Source organism: Oncorhynchus tshawytscha, linkage group LG22 (assembly GCF_018296145.1).
Source record: "Oncorhynchus tshawytscha isolate Ot180627B linkage group LG22, Otsh_v2.0, whole genome shotgun sequence".
NCBI lineage: Eukaryota > Metazoa > Chordata > Actinopteri > Salmoniformes > Salmonidae > Oncorhynchus > Oncorhynchus tshawytscha.
In genome coordinates, this window is record NC_056450.1 from 12,389,442 (window position 1) to 12,410,021 (window position 20,580).

Below are 20,580 nucleotides of genomic sequence, written 5' to 3' on the forward strand. Positions count from 1 at the left end.
TTAATGATCACTGTTTAACTAAGACACTTCTCCAAGTGGTGGGATGTCAAGCATGACTCCGTTTTTATTGGAGAAGATGAACGTCTTAGAGAAATGTAATACATCATGTGCTCTTTGATCGCTTCGCGTTTTTTTGCTCTTACAGAAAGACACATTTCTAATAGAAGAGGCACTAAATGTATTTATCTCCACCTCTACAATAGGTGAACTCGTATGGTGGGAAGCTGAAGTATACCATCTCCTATGTAGCCGGCCAGAGAGGAACAGCCATCGAAGACGCTGATGTTCAGATTATTGTAAGTATACACCAAAGTTAACATTGTGTTCAATCTCATTTACTGTTGTTGCATCCATTCCACAGCACATAGACCCCACAAGTTATGAACGTCATTCTCTTCCATGTACTGCTGTCGCATCAATTCGTTTTACACTCACCTGCCATGGGTTGCCCTTGTCATTGTTGCCCACAGGGAAATGACATCACCCTGGTGGCTCGCCAGCTCTGGCAGAGGGGAAAGGGGACAAGAGAGTCCCGCCAGTTTGAGCTCGTCTTTAGAGAGGTCAGTGTTCTACAGTAGCTGTGATCTTTATAGTCCCCATCCGTTCCTCATTGACACAGGTCACACTAGCATCCCGGTGATACAATGGTAGTAACTCCCATCTCCCTGCCCTGTAGGAGAACTGGCGTCGCCCCGACGGCATGCCTGCCACTAGGGAGCACCTGATGATGGTGCTGGCTGACCTGGATGACATCCTGGTGCGGGCCTCCTACTACACAGAGATGAGGTCCTCCAGCATCTCCGAGGTCAGCATGGAGGTGGCCGTGCCCAACTACAGTGGCCTGGCTCAGGCTCTAGAAGTGGAGCAGTGCCGCTGCCCGCCCGCCTACCAGGGACTCTCCTGTCAGGTAAGAGGAGCTCTCTCTCTCTCTCTCTCTCTCTGCCACAAGTGGCAATGTTGACTAATTAACCTCAAACGTAAATGTATGTATGTTTGAACAGTCAGCAGACTTTTAATTTTTTGCCTCCTGGAGAAAGCATGCTCGAAGGAGGACCAGGCTCCGTGTCCAGGAAACCCACCCTGAGAGTGTCAAGCCCACGGTGTGATGACAGTTGTAACTCTCTCTCTACCAGGACTGTGCCCCTGGCTACACTCGTACCGGAGGGGGCCTGTACCTGGGCCACTGTGAGCTGTGTGAGTGCAACGGGCACTCTGACTCCTGCCACCCCGAGAATGGCATCTGCACGGTATGCAGCCCAGAGAATCTCTTTAGGGCAGTTGTTTTGATGAATTTCTCATTTAGTTTATTTAACCTTCATTTTATCCAGGTTAACCTCGTTAATTTAAAACCAGGAATGCTAATGTAGGATCAGTTCAGCCTCTGAGATCACAATGAATCCTAGCTCACCACCCACATGGCCTCAGGTCCAAAATAGCAGTAGATTTGAAACAAGTACATTGAATAACAAGCGAGTGGTTGTCGTCTTCCCGCATCTCCAGAGCTGTCTGCACAACACCCAGGGAGAGCTGTGTGAGCAGTGTGCCCCAGGTTTCTATGGGGATCCCACCGCTGGAACCCCAGAGGACTGCCAGCCCTGTGCCTGCCCTCACACCGACCCTGACAACCAGTGAGTAGTGAGCCGCTAACAGGATTAGGACACAGAACACAGTCCCAGTCCGATTGGGGGATAAAAAGGGGTCGTTGCTTTGCTTCTGTAAAAACGATAAACAGTATCAAAATGGTCCTCCATTGGAACAAGATGTAGTTCTCAGTCATTCATATCTGTCTTTGAAACTTTGCCCTACATCCCAACTTGGAACAGATCCCACTGGGTTAGTTATTACTGGAGTATACTGTACTTGCTTATCTGTGTGTGTTTGCCAGGTTCTCCCCCACCTGTGAGAGCCTTGGTAACGGTGGTTATCAGTGTACTGCTTGCCAGCCTGGATACACTGGCCAGTACTGTGAGCGGTAAGCTGACACAACTCTCTCTTTACCTCTCTATTCTAGCCCGGTCCCAGATCTGTTTGTTCTGTCTTGTCGGTGTCCTGTGGTCATTGTCATGCCAATGGCTATACAACACAAACTGAGCTAGTACCAGGCTGCTCTATTCAGACTGGCTTTTCAGTGTCCTTTGACGTTGTGTTGACTCTATATGAATGTCTTTCTCTCTGTCCCCTACAGCTGTGCAACTGGATACGTTGGAAATCCACAAGACAGGATTAAGTGTCGTCCATTCAATAGTAAGGGAACCCAAAACGTCCAGTAGACTTGGATACATGTTGTATTGAGTGAACCAACTGAAAAGGAACTCAAAATCAATCTACTTTTTCTTCCTGCCAGACTTAACCACCAAGAGTGTCTCTGCGATTGATCCTTGTGCCCTAACCTTTAACCCTTAACCTCTGACCCAGCAGCGGCAGCCTCCCTGGTGGTGAAAGTGTACCCTGAGAGGGTTTTGGTGGCCCAGGGTAGCCCAGTGACCCTGCGGTGCCAGGTGACCGGCCCTCCACCCCACTACTACTACTGGTCCAGGGAGGATGGACGCCCCATGACCAACAGCGCCGTCAGACAAAGACAAGGTATAGTATACTGGACAGACCAGTTCTGGGTAATAGGGAGTATGACTTGGCCTAGCATAAGAGCCATACATACATTACTGTTGTTGTATATAGCGGCACAGTATACACTCCTCACTAAAGACCAGTATTGGTGAATATAGATACAATTGTCCCTGCGTCTCTGTTAGAAGGTGTAGTAATGACCAGTAGGAGACAGATGTAGAACACACTTTTTTTGCACACACTTAAGATGCACACTCACCAATGTAGCAAGATGGGACTAGTAGAAGTGGTTGTATGGTCATAAATGCACTACACAGTAGGGAATGTCCAGAGAGGGAAGAGTCCATGGGGTGAGGCCCAGCGGTCAGTCTTCTGTGGGTTGCTACAGCCAGGTGGTTGGTCACCTTGCTATTCACTCCTGGAGTTGCAGAGAAAGACTGAGGTACAGATGGTAGTGGGGGTCTGTTACCCCACCAGATAAGGCCTGTGATTGACTGACCCTGTCAGGTGACTGAGTTCCCTGGCAAATTGGTGTGAAATGGGGGCAGAGTGACCTAAGAACAATAGAAAGCCCATCCACCGAGTACCTCTACTCTTCTCCTTTCAAGTGGCATTCCAGTCTCCTTTTCACCTCATTTAACACCTGATTTACTTAACAAAAGGCACATCTCAATAGGTGGTCCAGGCGAGTCATGACTTGGCACGTGTGTGTGTGTGGGGGGGGGGCTGTCCTCTTTTGTTCTCTATTGCTCCTCAACAAAGAGAGGTGATGACATCACAGATTCCCAGCAGAACAACATCTTGAAGAGTTCAGTTTTGTAAAAAATATATTTTTGCTCAAAACATATTTTTGTACCCTGTAGTGTGTGTACTTTACTGTATTTATACTTTGGATAGCGTAGTAAAAGATCCAAAATCCCTGGATGCGACTCATGGGAAACTGTAAGGCTTTTCTACGCTATTGAAGTACTAGTCCATTCCCCTTGGTAATTTAATCTCATTCCTACCTATTCTCTCAGGAGAGGAGCTGCATATCCCCAGTGTTCAGCCCAGTGACACAGGCATGTATGTCTGTACCTGCAGAGACCAACGCAACACCAACAGGAGCCGCGCTGAGATTGTCGTCACAAGTAATTGTCCGTTAAAATAGTGCATTTGGAATACTTTTGTGATTTTTTTCCCCCACTGATCTTACAGATAGTTGTTGAATAGTTAAAACTGACTTGAACAAAATATGTTTGAAGTTGAGACAGTAAATACTTTTAAGAAATTGTAACTTGGGACATTTGAGTGTTTACTGAATGGTTTCTGTGCATGTCTTTTTCCAGCTGTCTCGTACAAACCCATTCAGGTGACCATCGAGGAGCCCAAAGCACGGAGTGTCACAGTTGGCGCAACAGTCAGCTTCATCTGCACAGCCAAGAGCCAGGTAAGACTAGCGACCGACATGGAGACATTAATGCAATCAATTCGGCTTATTTTAATGTATCTTAGATGGTTGGCATTGTGCTTAAATCACAGCCAAGAGCCAAGAGCCAGGTAAGACTAGCGACCGACATGGAGACATTAATGCAATCAATTCGGCTTATTTTAATGTATCTTAGATGGTTGGTATTGTGCTTAAATCATTTCCCACCACCTGGATTTTGTCCTATGTAGCAAAATTTGAAATTCAGTTTTTTTTACAGTGGATAAAAGGAGAGACTCAAAGCTACAAAATGGTATATCATACACTGCAGTTGAGGAACAATGGGAAAGTCATTCTGCTTTGAAAGTTGATAAACTTGTAACCCCACTTTTGAGAAAATGGCCCTTTGAATTGTTTGGTACACATACTGGAGGACCAATGTTTTTCAACCCCCATTTAGCATCATTCTCTTAAGCCTTAGCCACCTAATCTCTTTAAAGATAGACCCATTTCAAGACTAAAAGTGGTAAAACTTGTGGCCTATTTTTAATAGTTTGTCTAGTCCTTTGGCCTATATCCTAATCTGACTTTGGTGCATGTCATGTTGTTCTTCACATTACCATCTCTGGTAAACACACACTATATCAAGTGTATTTGTCACATGCACAGGATACAGAAGGTGTGAACTGTACAGTGAAATGGTTATTTGAATATCAAAAACCGAAAGTGTCCAGATAAAAATATTGAATGATTATTAGATGACGCTTACCCGACGCACTTGTCTAAATTGATGGGTTGTGTGAAAGAAATGCTATAACCAACCCCCAGCCACATCTAGCTAAGTGGGTCACTATTGTCTAGACATGTACACATGTTCATAAAATACAATAGATGGCCGTAATCACCCTCAGACAGACACATCTGGCTAATTTGATGGGTCATGTAATAATCCGTCCGAGGTGGAGTCTTTTGTTTAGACATGTAGTTAGCTAGCTAGTTTAACAATGAACTGGCATAATCCCAACTCATACTACTACCAATACCAAACATTGTCATGTAGGTACCTAAAGCTAACCAGCTAGGTTCTGTGTTAACTAGTTAACATTAGGCTATAACTAGCAATGCATTTCTGATTCTTATAATATTACTACACAGATCATGAACGTAACGTTAGCTAGCGAGCCAACAATCTAACCTTCGCTAGCTAGCGAACAGTATGCTTTAACTTGCAATGAAAACGACTTTCTGACAAAATGAGAAAATCTGAAAATGTAGCTAGACTCTTACCTGTATACATGGATGAACACAGCTCCATTTTGTTTGTAGCTACATCTTGTTTGGCGAATGTTGTGTCAAGTCACTCCGGTTCACACTGACTGTGGCGTGTGCAGAAAGTAGCCCATCACAACCTTTTCAACTGATCTGTCAATAGCACCTGCTAAATTCAGGGCATCAATGTTGTTACGTAAAGTAGCAAAACGTTTGTAGGTCTCGATGGCTAACATTATATAAATTTAAAACACGCAGAACAGAAGACAGAAGCATGCTACATGGCAGACCAATCCAAACTCATCTTCCAGCATGTCCAGCCCATCCATTATCTCAGCCAATCATAGCTAGCAGGAAGATATTTTACTGTGGCTTAACCAACTAGGGTCGTAATTTAACCATTTTATTCATACTTACAGATGGAATACATGTTTGTTATTAAGGCACATGAAAGTTCATGTTCCAGGAGGCAATTCTTCCAAAAAGACGTTCAATTGCCTCTCCTGTGAAGTAGTGATGTGCGAAATACCACCTAGCATCCTGAAACAGGTTATAATTGACAACACCTTTGTTTACCATATACCTTATTATTAAACTATTTTTTATTTTATTTCACCTTTATTTAACCAGGTAGGCCAGTTGAGAAAAAGTTCTCATTTAAACTGCGACCTGGCCAAGATAAAGCAAAGCAGTGCGACAAAAACAACACAGAGTTACACATAAACAAACGTACAGTCAATAGCACAATAGAAAAATCTATGTACAGTGTGTGCAAATGTAGAAGAGTGGGGAGGTAAGGCAATAAATAGGCCATAGAGGCTAAATAATTACAATTTTGCATTAACACTGGAAGTGCATATGATGTGCAAGTAGAGATACTGGGGTGCAAAGGAGCAAGAGAAATATATCTGCTGGAGCGCGTGCTACGGGTGGGTGTTGCTATGGTGACCAGTAAGCTGAGATAAGGCAGGGCTTTACCTAGCAAAGACTTATAGATGACCTAGAGCCAGTGGGTTTGGCGACGAATATGTAGTGAGGGCCAGCCAACGAGAGCATACAGGTTGCAGTGGTGGGTAGTATATGGGGCTTTGGTGACAAAACGGATGGCATTGGGATAGACTGCATCTAGTTTGCTGAGTAGAGTGTTGGAGGCTATTTTGCAAATGACATCGCCGAAGTCAAGGATCATTAGGATAGTCAGTTTTACAAGGGTATGTTTGGCAGCGTGACTGAAGGAGGCTTTGCTGCGAAATAGGATGCCGATTCTAGATTTAATTTTGGATTGAAGATGCTTAATGTGAGTCTGGAAGGAGAGTTTACAGTTTAACCAGACACCTAGGTATTTGTAGTTGTCCACATATTGTAAGTCAGAACCGTCCAGAGTGGTGATGCTAGTCGGGCGGGTGGATGGAGGCAGCAATTGGTTGAAGAGCATGCATTTAGTTTTACAAGCATTTAACTTCTTGCGACGAGCAAACCCGTATCCGGGAGCATAATCATAGCCTCAAACGCATTAGCATAACGCAACGGACATAAATACCCCTAGAAACTTTTCCTATTCATGAAAATCGCATATGAAATGAAATAAATACATTCAAACACAACTGTCATTATTTTCAAAATATGCGTTACAGCCAACACTAGACAAGCATTTGTGTAAGTTTATCGTGGCATAATGCTATGCTAGGCTCTGCTGGCAGCAGGCAACATTTTCACAAAAATAAGAAAAGCAACCAAATTAAATAATTTACCTTTGAAGAACTTTGGATGCTTTCACTCAGGAGACTCCCAGTTAGATAGCAAATGTTCCTTTTTTCCAAAAATATTATTTTTGTAGGCGAAAAAGCTCCCGTTTCTTCACCATGAGAAATCGACCGAAAAATGCTACAACTATAATGCCAAACTTCAAAATTTCAAAATTAGCTACATAATATCGACAGAAACACGGCAAACGTTGTTTAGGATCCATCCTCAAGGTGTTTTTAACCTGTTGCGTCGAGCAATCCCGTATCCGGGAGCGTAATTATAGCCTCAAGCTCATTACCATAACGCAACGTTAACTATTCATGAAAATCGCAAATGAAATGAAATAAATATATTGGCTCACAAGCTTAGCCTTTTGTTAACAACACTGTCATCTCAGATTTTCAAAATATGCTTTTCAACCATAGCTACACAAGCATTTGTGTAAGAGTATTGATAGCTAGCATAGCATTAAGCCTAGCATTCAGCAGGCAACATTTTCACAAAAACAAGAAAAGCATTCAAATAAAATAATTTACCTTTGAAGAACTTCGGATGTTTTCAATGAGGAGACTCTCAATTAGATAGCAAATGTTCAGTTTTTCCAAAAAGATTATTTGTGTAGGAGAAATCGCTCCATTTTGTTCATCACATTTGGCTAAGAAAAAAAACAGAAAATTCAGTCATTACAACGCCAAACTTTTTTCCAAATTAACTCCATAATATCGACAGAAACATGGCAAACGTTGTTTAGAATCAATCCTCAAGGTGTTTTTCATATATCTATTCGATGATATGTCATTCGTGGCAGTTTGGTTTCTCCTCTGAAGCAAATGGTAAAATACACGCAGCTGGAGATTACGCAATAATTGCAACGGAGGACACCAAGCGGAGCACCTGGTAAATGTAGTCTCTTATGGTCAATCTTCCAATGATATGCCTACAAATACGTCACAATGCTGCAGACACCTTGGGGAAACGACAGAAAGTGTAAGCTCATTCCTGGCGCATTCACAGCCATATAAGGAGACATTGGAACAAAGCGCATTCAAAATCTGGGGCATTTCCTGTTTGAAATTTCATCTTGGTTTCGCCTGTAGCATCAGTTCTGTGGCACACACAGATAATATCTTTGCAGATTTGGAAACGTCAGAGTGTTTTCTTTCCAAAGCTGTCAATTATATGCATAGTCGAGCATCTTTTCGTGACAAAATATCTTGTTTAAAACGGGAACGTTTTTTTATCCAAAAATTAAAAGAGTGCCCCCTATATCGAAGAAGTTAACAAATATATTCGATAATATATCCGTCGAGGCAGTTGGTTTCTCATAAGAAGCGATTGGAAAAATGGCTACCTCAGTATTTTACGCAAGGTTTTCTGCGGGAGACACCATGGGACCACATGCCATATATGGTCCCTTACAGCCATTCTTCAAGGGAAATGCCTAAAAAGACGTCACAATGCTGTAGACACCTTGGGGAAAACGTGGAAAACGTAAGCTCATTCGTAACTCATTCACAGCCATATAAGGAGTCATTGGCATGAGGCGGTTTAAAAAAAATGCGGCACTTCCTGGTTGTTTTTTTATCTGGGTTTCGCCTGTAACATCAGTTCTGTGCCACTCACATACAATATCTTTGCAGTTTTGGAAATGTCAGAGTGTCTTCTTTCCAAAGCTGTCAATTATATGCATAGTCGAGAATCTTTTCACGACAAAATATCTTGTTTAAAACGGGAACGTTTTTCATCCAAAAATTAAAATAGCGCCCCCTAAATCCAACTGGTTAAAAGCAGTTGGAGGCCATGGAATGAGTGTTGTATGGCATTGAAGCTCGTTTGGAGGTTTGTTCACACAGTTTCCAAAGAAGGGCCAGATGTATGCAGAATGGTGTCGTCTGCGTAGAGGTGGATCAGAGAATCACCAGCAGCAAGAGCGACATCATTGATATATACATAGAAGAGAGTCGGCCTGAGAATTGAACCCTGTGGAACCCCCACATAGACTGCCAGAGGTCCAGACAGCAGGCCCTCCGATTTGACACATTGAACTCTACCAGAGAAGTAGTTGGTGAACCAGGCGAGGCAGTCATTTGAGAAGCCAAGGCTATTGAGTCTGCCAATAAGAATGCGGTGATTGACAGAGTCGAAAGCCTTGGCCAGGTCGATGCTGACGGCTTCACAGTACTGTCTTTTATCGCTGGTGGTTATGATATCTTTTAGGAGCTTGAGCGTGGCTGAGGTACACCCATGACCAGCTCGGAAACCAGATTGCATAGTGGAGAAGGTACGGTGGGATTCGAAATGGTCGGTGATCTGTTTGTTAACTTGGATTTCAAAGATTTTAGAAAGGCTGGGCAGGATGGATATAAGTCTATAACAGTTTGGGTCTAGAGTGTCTCCCCCTTTGAAGAGGGTTGTGACCGCAGCAGCTTTCTAATCTTTGGGGATCTCAGACGAAACGAAAGAAAGGTTGAACAGGCTAGTAATAGGGGTTGGGCAAGTTGCTTCAATGGGGGCTGATCTGTTGGCCAGGGTAGGGGTAGCCAGGTGGAAAGCATGGCCTGCTGTAGAAAAATGCTTATCGAAATGATCAATTATCATAGATTTCCCAGGCGTGCTCAATGGGCTTGAGATTGGGACTCTTCGCTGGCCATGACAGAACACTGACATTCCTGTCTTGCAGGAAATCACGCACAGAACGAGCAGTATGGCTGGTGGCAATGTCATGCTGGAGGGTCATGTCAGGATGAGCCTGCAGGAAGGGTACCAAATGAGGGAGGAGGATGTCTTCCCTGTAACGCACAGCGTTGAGATTGCCTGCAATGACAACAAGCTCTGTCCGATGATGCTGTGACACACTGTCCCAGACCATGACGGACCCTCCACCTCCAAATCAATCCCGCTCCAGAGTACAGGCATCGGTGTAACACTTATTCCTTCGACGATAAACGCAAATCCGACCATCATCCCTGATGAGACAAACATCCTATAGAACATGTGTGGGCAGAACTGAAAAAGCATGTGTGAGCAAGGAGGCCTACAAGCCTGACTCAGTTACACCAGCTCAGGAGGAATGGGCCAAAATTCACCCCATTTATTGTGGGAAGCTTGTGGAAGGCTACCCGAAACGTTTGACCCAAGTTAAACAATTTAAAGGCAATGCTACCAAATACTAATTGAGTGTATGTAAACTTCTGACCCACTGGGAATGTGATAAACATACTTCCGGCGCCGACAGAGATGGCCGCCTCGCTTCGCGTTCCTAGGAAACTATGCAGTATTTTTTTTGTGTGTTATTTCTTAAAATGTTACCCCAGAAAATCTTAGGTTTTATTACATACAGTCGGGAGGAACTATTGGATATAAGAGCAACGTCAACTCACCAACATTACGACCAGGAATACAACTTTCCCGAAGCAGATCCTCTGTTTGGACCACCACCCAGGACAATGGATCGGATCCCAGCCGGCGACCCAAAACAACGGCGCCGTAGAAGGGGCAGACGGAGTGGTCTTCTGGTCAGGCTCCATAGACATGGCACATCGCGCACCGCTCCCGAGCATACTACTCGCCAATGTCCAGTCTCTTGACAACAAGGTAGACGAAATCTGAGCAAGGGTAGCATTCCAGAGAGACATCAGAGACTGTAACCTTATTTTCAGGGAAACATGGCTCACTCGAGACACGCTATCTGAGTCGGTACAGCCACCTGGTGTCTTCACGCATCGCGCCGACAGAAACAAGCATCTCTCTGGTAAAAAGAAGGGCGGGGGTGTATGCCTTATCATTAACGAGACGTGGTGTGATCATAACAATATACAGGAACTCAAGTGCTTTTGTACACTTGACTTAGAATTCCTCACAATCAAAAGCCGACCACATTATCTACCAAAATAATTATCTTCGATCATAATCACAGTCGTGTATATTCCCCCCAAGCAGACACATCGGCGGCCCTGAAAGAACTTAATTCGACACTATGTAAACTGGAAACCACCTGAGGCTGTAGTTATTGTAGCTGGCGATTTTAACAAGGCTAATCTAAAAACATGGATCCCAAAAGTCTATCAGCATATCGATTGTGCTACCAGGGCTGGCAAAACCCTAGAACATTGTTATTCTAATTTCCTCGATGCATATAAGGCCTATAAGGCCCTCCCTTTGGAAAAGCTGACCACCACTCCATTTTGTTGCTCCCAGCCTATAGACAGAAACTAAAACAGGAAGCTCCCGTGCTCAGGTCTGTTCAACGCTGGTCCGACCAATCGGATTCCACTCTTCAAGATTGCTTCGATCACGTGGACTGCGATATGTTCCGCATTGCGGTGAACAACAACATTGACGAATACGCTGATTTGGGGAGCGAGTTTATTAGCAAATGCATCGGTGATGTTGTACCCACAGCGTCTATTAAGTCATTCCCCAACCAGAAAACGTGGATTGATGGCAGCATTCGCGCAAAACTGAAACCGCAAACCACTGCTTTTAATCAGGGCAAGGTGACCGGAAACATGACCGAATACAAACAGTGTAGCTATTCCCTCCGCAAGGCAATCAAACAAGCTAAGCGTCAGTATAGAGACAAAGTGGAGTCGCAATTCAACGGCTCAGACATGAGAGGTATGTGGCAGGGTCTACAGTCAATCACGGACTACAAAAGAAAAACCAGCCCCGTCACGGACCACGATGTCTTGTCCCAGACAGACTAAACAACTTTTTTGCTCGCTTTGAGGACAATACAGTGTCACTGACACGGCCCGCTACCAAAACCTGCGGGCTCTCCTTCACTGTAGCCAACGTGAGTAAAACATTTTAACCCTCGCAATCAACCCTTATCCAGTCTGCTGTTCCCACATGCTTTAAGAGTGCCACCATTGTTCCTGTTCCCAAGAAAGCTAAGGTAACTGAGCTAAATGACTACTGCCCTGTAGCACTCACTTCCATCATCATGAAGTGCTTTGAGAGACTAATCAAGGACACCCTAGACCCACTCCAATTTGCTTACCACCTCAATAGGTCCACAGACGACGCAATTGCCATCACACTGCACACTGCACACTGCCCTAACCCATCTGGACAAGAGGAATACCTATGTAAGAATGCTGTTCACCGATTACAGCTCAGCATTTAACACCATAGTACCCTCCAAACTCGTCATCAAGCTTGAGACCCTGGGTCTCGACCCCGCCCTGTGCAACTGGGTACTGGACTTCCTGACGGGCCGGCCCCAGGTGATGAGGGTCGGTAACAACATCTCCACCCTGCTGATCCTCAACACTGGGTCCCCAAAAGGGTGCGTTCTGAGCCCTCTCCTGTACTCCCTGTTCACCCACGACTGCGTGGCCATGCACGCCTCCAACTCAATCATCAAGTTTGCAGACGACACTACAGTGGTAGGCTTGATTACCAACAACGACGAGACGGCCTACAGGGAGGAGGTGAGGGCCCTCGGAGTGTTGTGTCAGGAAAATAACCTCACACTCAATGTCAACAAAACAAAGGAGATGATCGTGGACTTCAGGAAACAGCAGAGGGAGCACCCCCCTATCTACATTGACAGGACAGTAGTGGAGAGGGTGGAAAGTTTTAAGTTCCTCCGCGTACACATCACAGACAAACTGAAATGGTCCACCCACACAGACAGCGTGGTGAAGAAGGCACAGCAGCGCCTCTTCAACCTCAGGAGGCTGAAGAAATTTGGCTTGTCACCAAAAACACTCACAAACTTTTACAGATGCACAATCGAGAGCATCCTGTCAGGCCGTATCACCGCCTGGTACGGCAACTGCTCCTCCCATAACTGTAAGGCTCTCCAGATGGTACTGAGGTCTGCACAACGCATCACCGGGTGCAAACACCTGCCCTCCAGGGCACCTATACCACCCGATGTCACAGGAAGGCCAAAAAGATCATCAAGGACAACAACCACCCGAGCCACTGTCTGTTCACCCCGCTATCATCCAGAAGGCGAGGTCAGTACAGGTGCATCAAAGCGGGGACCAAGAGACTGAAAAACAGCTTCTATCTCAAGGCCATCAGACTGTTAAACAGACATCACTAACATTGAGTGGCTGCTGCTAATTTACTGACTCAACTCTAGCCACTTTAATAATGGAAACATTGATGTAATCAATTTATCACTAGCCACTTTATATAATGCTTACATACCCTACATTACTCATCTCATATGTATATACTGTACTCTATACAATCTACTGCATCTTGCCATCTTGATGTAATGTATCATTAGCCACTTTAAACAATGCCACTTTATATAATGTTTTCATACCCTCCATTACTCATCTCATATGTATATACTGTACTCTATACCATCTACTGCATCTTGCCTATGCCGTTCGGGTCATATATTTTTATGTACATATTCATTCCTGTACACTTGTATAAGGTAGTTGTATAAGGTAGTTGTTGTGAAATTGTTAGGTTAGATTACTTGTTAGATATTACTGCATGGTTGGAACTAGAAGCACAAGTATTTCCTTACACTCGCATTAATTATCTGCTCACCATGTGTATGTGACAAATACATTTGATTTGATGAAAGAAATAAAAGATGAAATAAATCATTCTCTCTACTATTTTTCTGACATTTCACATTCTTAAAATAAAGTGGTGATCCTAACTGACCAAAGACAGGGAATTCTTACTAGGATTAAATGTCAGGAATTGTACCAAAAGAAGAAGAAAAAAACAGAGTTTAAATGTATTTGACAACGGTGTTTGTACACTTCTGACTACAACTGTATATACGAAGAAAACAATATATACACGGGACAAGACAAAACACACGTCCGACTGCTACGCCATCTTGGTCAGACACATTAAGCACAATTGTCTCCCTCTTACTGGCCACCCTGTTGCATTTCTTTCTCTCTTATTTGTGTTTACTTCACATCTTGTACCCATCTGTCCCCTCCCAGTCTCCAGCCTACACCCTGGTGTGGACTCGGCGGGGTAACGGCAAGCTGCCCAACAGAGCCATGGACTTCAACGGCATCCTGACCATCCAGAACGTCCAGCCTGAGGACGCTGGCATCTACGTGTGTACAGGCTCCAATATGTTTGCCATGGACGAGGGTACAGCCGTCCTCTACGTGCCAGGTTCGTGATCCCAGGCAGGCTCCATCATGCTGTTAGCCATCAGCCTCTATACCACCACCCTACAAGCTCTGTTTCTTTGAGTTCCTCCCCTTAGCCCTCCTTGAATGGTGCATGACCCGCCTTCCTTTTGCTTTGCCTCGGTCTCCCTTATATCATGCACTGTGTTGAATGTGTTTATCTGTCTGCAGCTTCTGGCAAACAGCATAACCCCTGTCACTCACACTCCCTGCCCCCCACTTCCTAAACTCCGATAACCTCTCACTTTAAACCTTTCCAATCTCTCTCTATGCTACCTGTCTCTGTCTTTCTAATAACGGCCCGACCTTCGTACTGTGTGTACAATCTTTACTAGTATTAGGTTCTAAAAACTCACAGACAATTAGTAAAGCTTAAACTAAGTTGAATCAATCAAAGAGTCAGACAGCTGGAACAGAGAAAAAACATGTTCCCACCAGCACAAGTATATATACCCCAATTTGGGTTAAGTCTCCTCATTCCCTATAAACATTACATTTGTATTGTTAGTCATAAAGTTAAGTGATGTTGGTAATAAACTGTTCCTTCTCTGTGAATTTGACCTGACCTGACCTCACAGCTCTCCACCCTTATCAGTGACCTCAACCATATACATTCCTCCTACAGATAACTATTAACTTCTGGTGTAGGAACCAGACTGTGGCCATTTATCCTTTCCCTAGGGTACCTGATGATTAACAATATTTCAAGTTTAGAAGTCAGAACCCATGACTGGTCCATGAGCAGTATACCGCTTGTGGATATACTAATGATAAAATAATCAAAAGGTCCATCAGTTTAAGATACAATATCAATTGTCTAAGACATCATTGCACACAGTAGACCTCAATGCTACCAAAGTCCAAAGATATTGCCCACTCAAGAGTTTCAAGTAGTTTTAATTACTATGAACTGTGGTCTTACCACCCCCAATTGATATACCAAAGAAGGTTGTCTTGCCCAGTGGCATATATTTGATTCATTTTCAAGTTGCTTCTTGGTTTAATACTCAGTGAGGACTTATCAATCCTTTGGTCTCTGTTTCCATCGGTGACAGTCCTTTGGTCTCTGTTGCCATCGGTGACATCTTCTCTCTGATCTTTAGCTGTTGCTGTCTTCACTGTGGGTTCGGTGGTTGTTTGGTAACTTTTTAGCCACTTGTACACTAGTTTGTGCCACTTCAATTTTCTTACTAGCAGGGTGTTGGTTATTCGGTGTCTTTCCTGAGCTCTGCAACCTTGGCTGGGAAGGTGGTGGTTTCTCCTTGAGCTGTAGTGGTTGATGAGGTATATGGATGACAAGATGGGTGCTTAGTGACTCTGACTGGGACTGACATTCAAAGAGGACTTCAGTCAATCACCCCGGGGACATACAGTACTGTATAGAAGCCCCATCACGATCCCAATCTCCATCCTCCCTCGAGTGTGACGTGATGATCATACAGGGAAAGAACCAGCACACACTGTATAAAAATCTGATCCTTTATTACTTTCCTGATTGTTTTGATGAATGTTAATGTTGAAAATGGTGCTATCAACCTTGCAGCAGGTAGAGAACCTGTGGTTGAACTTTAGGTTCGTAGTATATCTTTCACTATCTGTTCTATGGATCTGATTATTAAGAGGGTCCAAGGCATTGCATTGTCAATAGTAAGTAAGGCTTCTTGTTTTGCATCATACTATCCAGTATGTGTAAATCTGGCGCCAAGAAAAATGTGTTCAAGATTTGACTTTTGAAAGGTTATTGAGGCTAGTTTGATTTCAATGCTGTCACAAGTCAACTTACTTGCTTGCGTATGTCACACTTTGTTGCGTTTAATTTGTGTTGAGGTTTAACATTTTATTCAACATTTATAAATCAGGGGCACAGTAAAAAAATATATAATTGATTTTTTTATACCAATATGTTATCCAAACATAGAATTTTTTGACTATACAATCAAATTTGAGAAATGTTAGAGAAATGTTACATAAACAGCAAGATATATAGATAGGGAAAGATGATTGGTTAGTACTTGATTTTACGCTGTATTCATGCGTTTGCTTGCATGATAAAAACACAGTTTACATTTATTTTGACAACAGATAAAAAGTTTGTAAAAATGTTTTGTCAGTGCATTCATTTTTTTATGTTTCAAATGTGTCTTGTCAAAAACATAAATTAATAAAATATATATATATATATATATATATATATATATACAGTGCCTTGCGAAAGTATTCGGCCCCCTTGAACTTTGCGACCTTTTGCCACATTTCAGGCTTCAAACATAAAGATATAAAACTGTATTTTTTTGTGAAGAATCAACAACAAGTGGGACACAATCATGAAGTGGAACGACATTTATTGGATATTTCAAACTTTTTTAACAAATCAAAAACTGAAAAATTGGGCGTGCAAAATTATTCAGCCCCTTAAGTTAATACTTTGTAGCACCACCTTTTGCTGCGATTACAGCTGTAGGTCTCTGGGGTATGTCTCTATCAGTTTTGCACATGATGAGACTGAATCCACCTTTTTTTCCCATTCCTCCTTGCAAAACAGCTCTGTGCTCAGTGAGGTTGGATAAAAGAGCATTTGAAGAACAGCAGTTTTCAGTTCTTTCCACAGATTCTCGATTGGATTCAGGTCTGGACTTTGAATTGGCCATTCTAACAATATGTTTATTTTTGAACCATTCCATTGTAGATTTTGCTTTATGTTTTGGATCATTGTCTTGTTGGAAGACAAATCTCCAGTCCCAGTCTCAGGTCTTTTGCAGACTCCATCAGGTTTTCTTCCAGAATGGTCCTGTATTTGGCTCCATCCATCTTCCCATCAATTTTAACCATCTTCCCTGTCTCTGCTGAAGAAAAGCAGGCCCAAACCATGATGCTGCCACCACCATGTTTGACAGTGGGGATGGTGTGTTCAAGGTGATGAGCTGTGTTGCTTTTATGCCAAACATAACGTTTTGCATTGTTGCCAAAAAGTTCCATTTTGGTTTCATCTGACCAGAGCACCTTCTTCCACATGTTTGGTGTGTCTCCCAGGTGGCTTGTGGCAACTTTTTAAACAACACTTTTTATGGATATCTTTAAGAAATGGCTTTCTTCTTGCCACTCTTCCATAAAGGCCAGATTTGTGCAATATACGACTGATTGTTGTCCTATGGACAGAGTCTCCCACCTCAGCTGTAGATCTCTGCAGTTCATCCAGAGTGATCATGGGCCTCTTGGCTGCATCTCTGATCAGTCTTCTCCTTGTATGAGCTAAAAGTTTAGACTGGGACGGCCAGGTCTTGGTAGATTTGCAGTGGTCTGATACTCCTTCCATTTCAATATTATCGCTTGCACAGTGCTCCTTGGGATGTTTAAAGCTTGGGAAATCTTTTTGTATCCAAATCCAGACTTTAAACTTCTTCACAACAGTATCTCGGACCTGCCTGGTGTGTTCCTTGTTCTTCATGATGCTCTCTGCGCTTTTAACGGACCTCTGAGACTATCACAGTGCAGGTGCATTTATAGGAGACTTGATTACACACAGGTGGATTGTATTTATCATCATTAGTCATTTAGGTCAACATTGGATCATTCAGAGATCCTCACTGAACTTCTGGAGAGAGTTTGCTGCACTGAAAGTTTTAAAAGGGGCTGAATAATTTTGCACGCCCAATTTTTCAGTTTTTGATTTGTTAAAAAAGTTTGAAATATCCAATAAATGTCGTTCCACTTCATGATTGTGTCCCACTTGTTGTTGATTCTTCACAAAAAAATACAGTTTTATATCTTTATGTTTGAAGCCTGAAATGTGGCAAAAGGTCGCAAAGTTCAAGGGGGCCGAATACTTTCGCAAGGCACTGTATATATATATATTTACACAGTATCTTACTATGAGACAAATAGATTGATTCGGTGGCTGAAATATGCCAATTCAAATCTCGCTGGTGTGCCGATAGACAGAATCTGCCAGGATAACCAAAGGTGCCGTTTCAAACATATTTTACTGTACAGTATACTATGTGCTGATTTAAATTGATTTGTAATACCTAACGGATACTGACGCAATATACAAATATCACAATGTGTTTAAAAAAAATTATAATCTTAACTGAAAGTCTTTGTGAAAAATATCAAGTTGATTAAAGTAATGATCATAGACTTGAAGATATGACACTGAGTCATGCAGAGTGAGACTTCAATGGGTCAGAAGATATTACCACCCTCAGTGTACAAGGCTCCAGATATGACTTCTTGACTACTAACATGCATGTTTCGTAAATGTGTCTCTCTACTATCTGTATTCTTGTTGTCTTGTGTTCTGCCATACCTTATTGTTGTGTTCTTGTCCCATGTGTTTGTGAAGTTTACCTGTAACTAGTTGATTTTGAATCTCTCTGAGTAGACTTTATTCACTGTTACACCAGTAAATGACCATAGTTCATAGCAGCAATGTTTTATATAGCATAGGGGAAGACACATTTCGGTTGAATGCATTCAGTTGTGCAACTGATAGGTATCCCCCTTTCCCCATTCCTGTATGTAATATGAATGCAACAACACAATCTCCAAGGTGATATGGTTTATATCCTACCCAACATTCACAGAACCTCAGAAATCTCTCAGAAAGCATACAATTACTCACCTAAATTCATTGAAAGGTAAGTGTGTGTGTTGATTGTGAATACATACAACTACAGCTATCTCTGATCATCATGAAAAAGCTACCTTACTCCTTGGTCTGTATGTGTCGTACTGGCTGAATCAGATTAGTTTTTGCACGTGTCTAAATGGACAATCCTCGAAAATGCACATTTTTCTTTGAAGAAAGGGGCTAGTGTCCTCAATACGTAGTTGTTGTTCCTCATTCAGTTCTCAATCTGAATTGGAGAACCTGTTTGAATACTTAAAATGCATGATGGGGATTTGGTGCCTATTGCATTCAAGTTCTGGTATGTTCCTTGCCTATCATTCTACTGTTGTATTGTTTTGTCTTGTGCTTTTTGGAAAATCACTGGCACAAGAAATACCAGGCTGTACTTGGATGGACCACAGTATTCTGGGGAATAATTGGGCCACAGGCTCAGTGGGAGGAGCATTGGATGATGATTCCAATGCCAGTGTTCCACCGTTGACCTGGAGACTCACCTGTCAGTTTGCCTGTCCCTTCCTCCTCCCTCCCCCCATTTCCAGAGGCCTCACAGACTCAGATGTTTTACACGACCTATGAAATGTTGGAAGGACATGGAAAGCGTAAGTGGGCATGGCATGGCCACACCTCTCCACCTCCACCCCACCTCACCCCTGGAGGGCTTCTCACTCTCTCGGTCACGCATGCATTCATCTACCGCCGTCGTCAGCATGAAAATGGTGGTCTGGTAATGCCCATGTACAATCAACCACAGGGATTACATACAGTTTGCACTTCACATAAGGTTATACGGTTACATGGTTATACGGTTAACTGGACTATCATAGGGAGGCATGCATCTTCAAAGGTCTTAATTGAAATGCCGAAATGCAAGTCGAAGCTGGCTCTGCATTTCGTCTCCTCAAACGTATAGCCTTTGAACAGACAATATTCCTGATAACATATATCTTTATATATATATATAATCTTTTTGATAACATATGTTGGTAATACTCTTGACATCATATACTTTAGTTATTACAGTACATAGTAGGTTGTACATTAGCATTACTAGGCCATGTCTGGCTCCTATGGTATGGGTTCATAGGTGCAGGTGCATGGTCATTTATGTTGGAAGCTCCTCTCAAAGGTTGAGTCCACAAAAGGTTGAGTCCACCCACAAAGTTTCTCATGCACTTAATCTCAGGTCCCCTCAAGTTTTCCATTTGCACAGTAATTCACACTCGCATTTTTAATGCAATTGCGTAATTGCACATTTTAGTACATTCATCCGACTGAGATCAGATCTGTATCTTTACCTTATAGTATTCAAGTATCTGAACTATTTACAGGGAACGTTACATACTCAATAAGATTCTAGAATGTTCTTATTTCCCCATTCTATGTAGATGCACTTAGCTTCTTGTCTTCCAATCAACACTCAACACAGAGGAGACCCCACCCACACTCACCCTATCTGCAGTCTGCTTGCCAGTCCCACACAGGGACACACACTGGAATAGCTTTCATAATGTGCTTCAAACATCATGCTGTGCCTAGTACACCACATCATATCCACCATCATGGCTGTTAGCTCACTGGAGGGTGGAGAATTCCTCTCATCTTCATTGTTCACCTCATCTCCCTCTGGAATCTAACTACAGACAGCCTCCTTCAACTGTCACAGTGAATGTTTCAATGAGATAGAATACTCATGGCCTGATGTCACCTCACCACCCATTTACAGAAGTGATATTTTAAGGAAACGGCAGGTTTGGAAAAGCTTTTAGAAATCTGTAGAATAGACTAGAGAACTTTGCAAAGTTCACACGCAGGTCACTCAACTGTATAAG

At 42.9% G+C, this 20,580-nt stretch overlaps 1 protein-coding gene across 15 annotated transcripts in view; it reads left to right on the forward strand.

The window, feature by feature from the left end:
* Positions 1 to 20,580, forward strand: part of LOC112221519 (basement membrane-specific heparan sulfate proteoglycan core protein) — a 168,741-nt gene that overhangs the window by 107,797 nt on the left and 40,364 nt on the right. For 9 of the 15 annotated variants that reach the window (XM_042303773.1, XM_042303759.1, XM_042303766.1 and 6 more), the window contains exons 34-45: positions 204 to 296; positions 471 to 560; positions 677 to 907; positions 1,134 to 1,247; positions 1,501 to 1,628; positions 1,886 to 1,972; positions 2,186 to 2,244; positions 2,416 to 2,583; positions 3,585 to 3,701; positions 3,894 to 3,994; positions 13,924 to 14,104; positions 19,291 to 19,350. In XM_042303773.1, coding sequence (XP_042159707.1) covers positions 204 to 296; positions 471 to 560; positions 677 to 907; positions 1,134 to 1,247; positions 1,501 to 1,628; positions 1,886 to 1,972; positions 2,186 to 2,244; positions 2,416 to 2,583; positions 3,585 to 3,701; positions 3,894 to 3,994; positions 13,924 to 14,104; positions 19,291 to 19,350 — 1,429 coding nt within the window. The remainder of the gene's footprint in view (positions 1 to 203; positions 297 to 470; positions 561 to 676; positions 908 to 1,133; positions 1,248 to 1,500; positions 1,629 to 1,885; positions 1,973 to 2,185; positions 2,245 to 2,415; positions 2,584 to 3,584; positions 3,702 to 3,893; positions 3,995 to 13,923; positions 14,105 to 19,290; positions 19,351 to 20,580) is intronic. The other 6 variants (XM_042303762.1, XM_042303774.1, XM_042303764.1 and 3 more) reach the window with 4 other exon arrangements.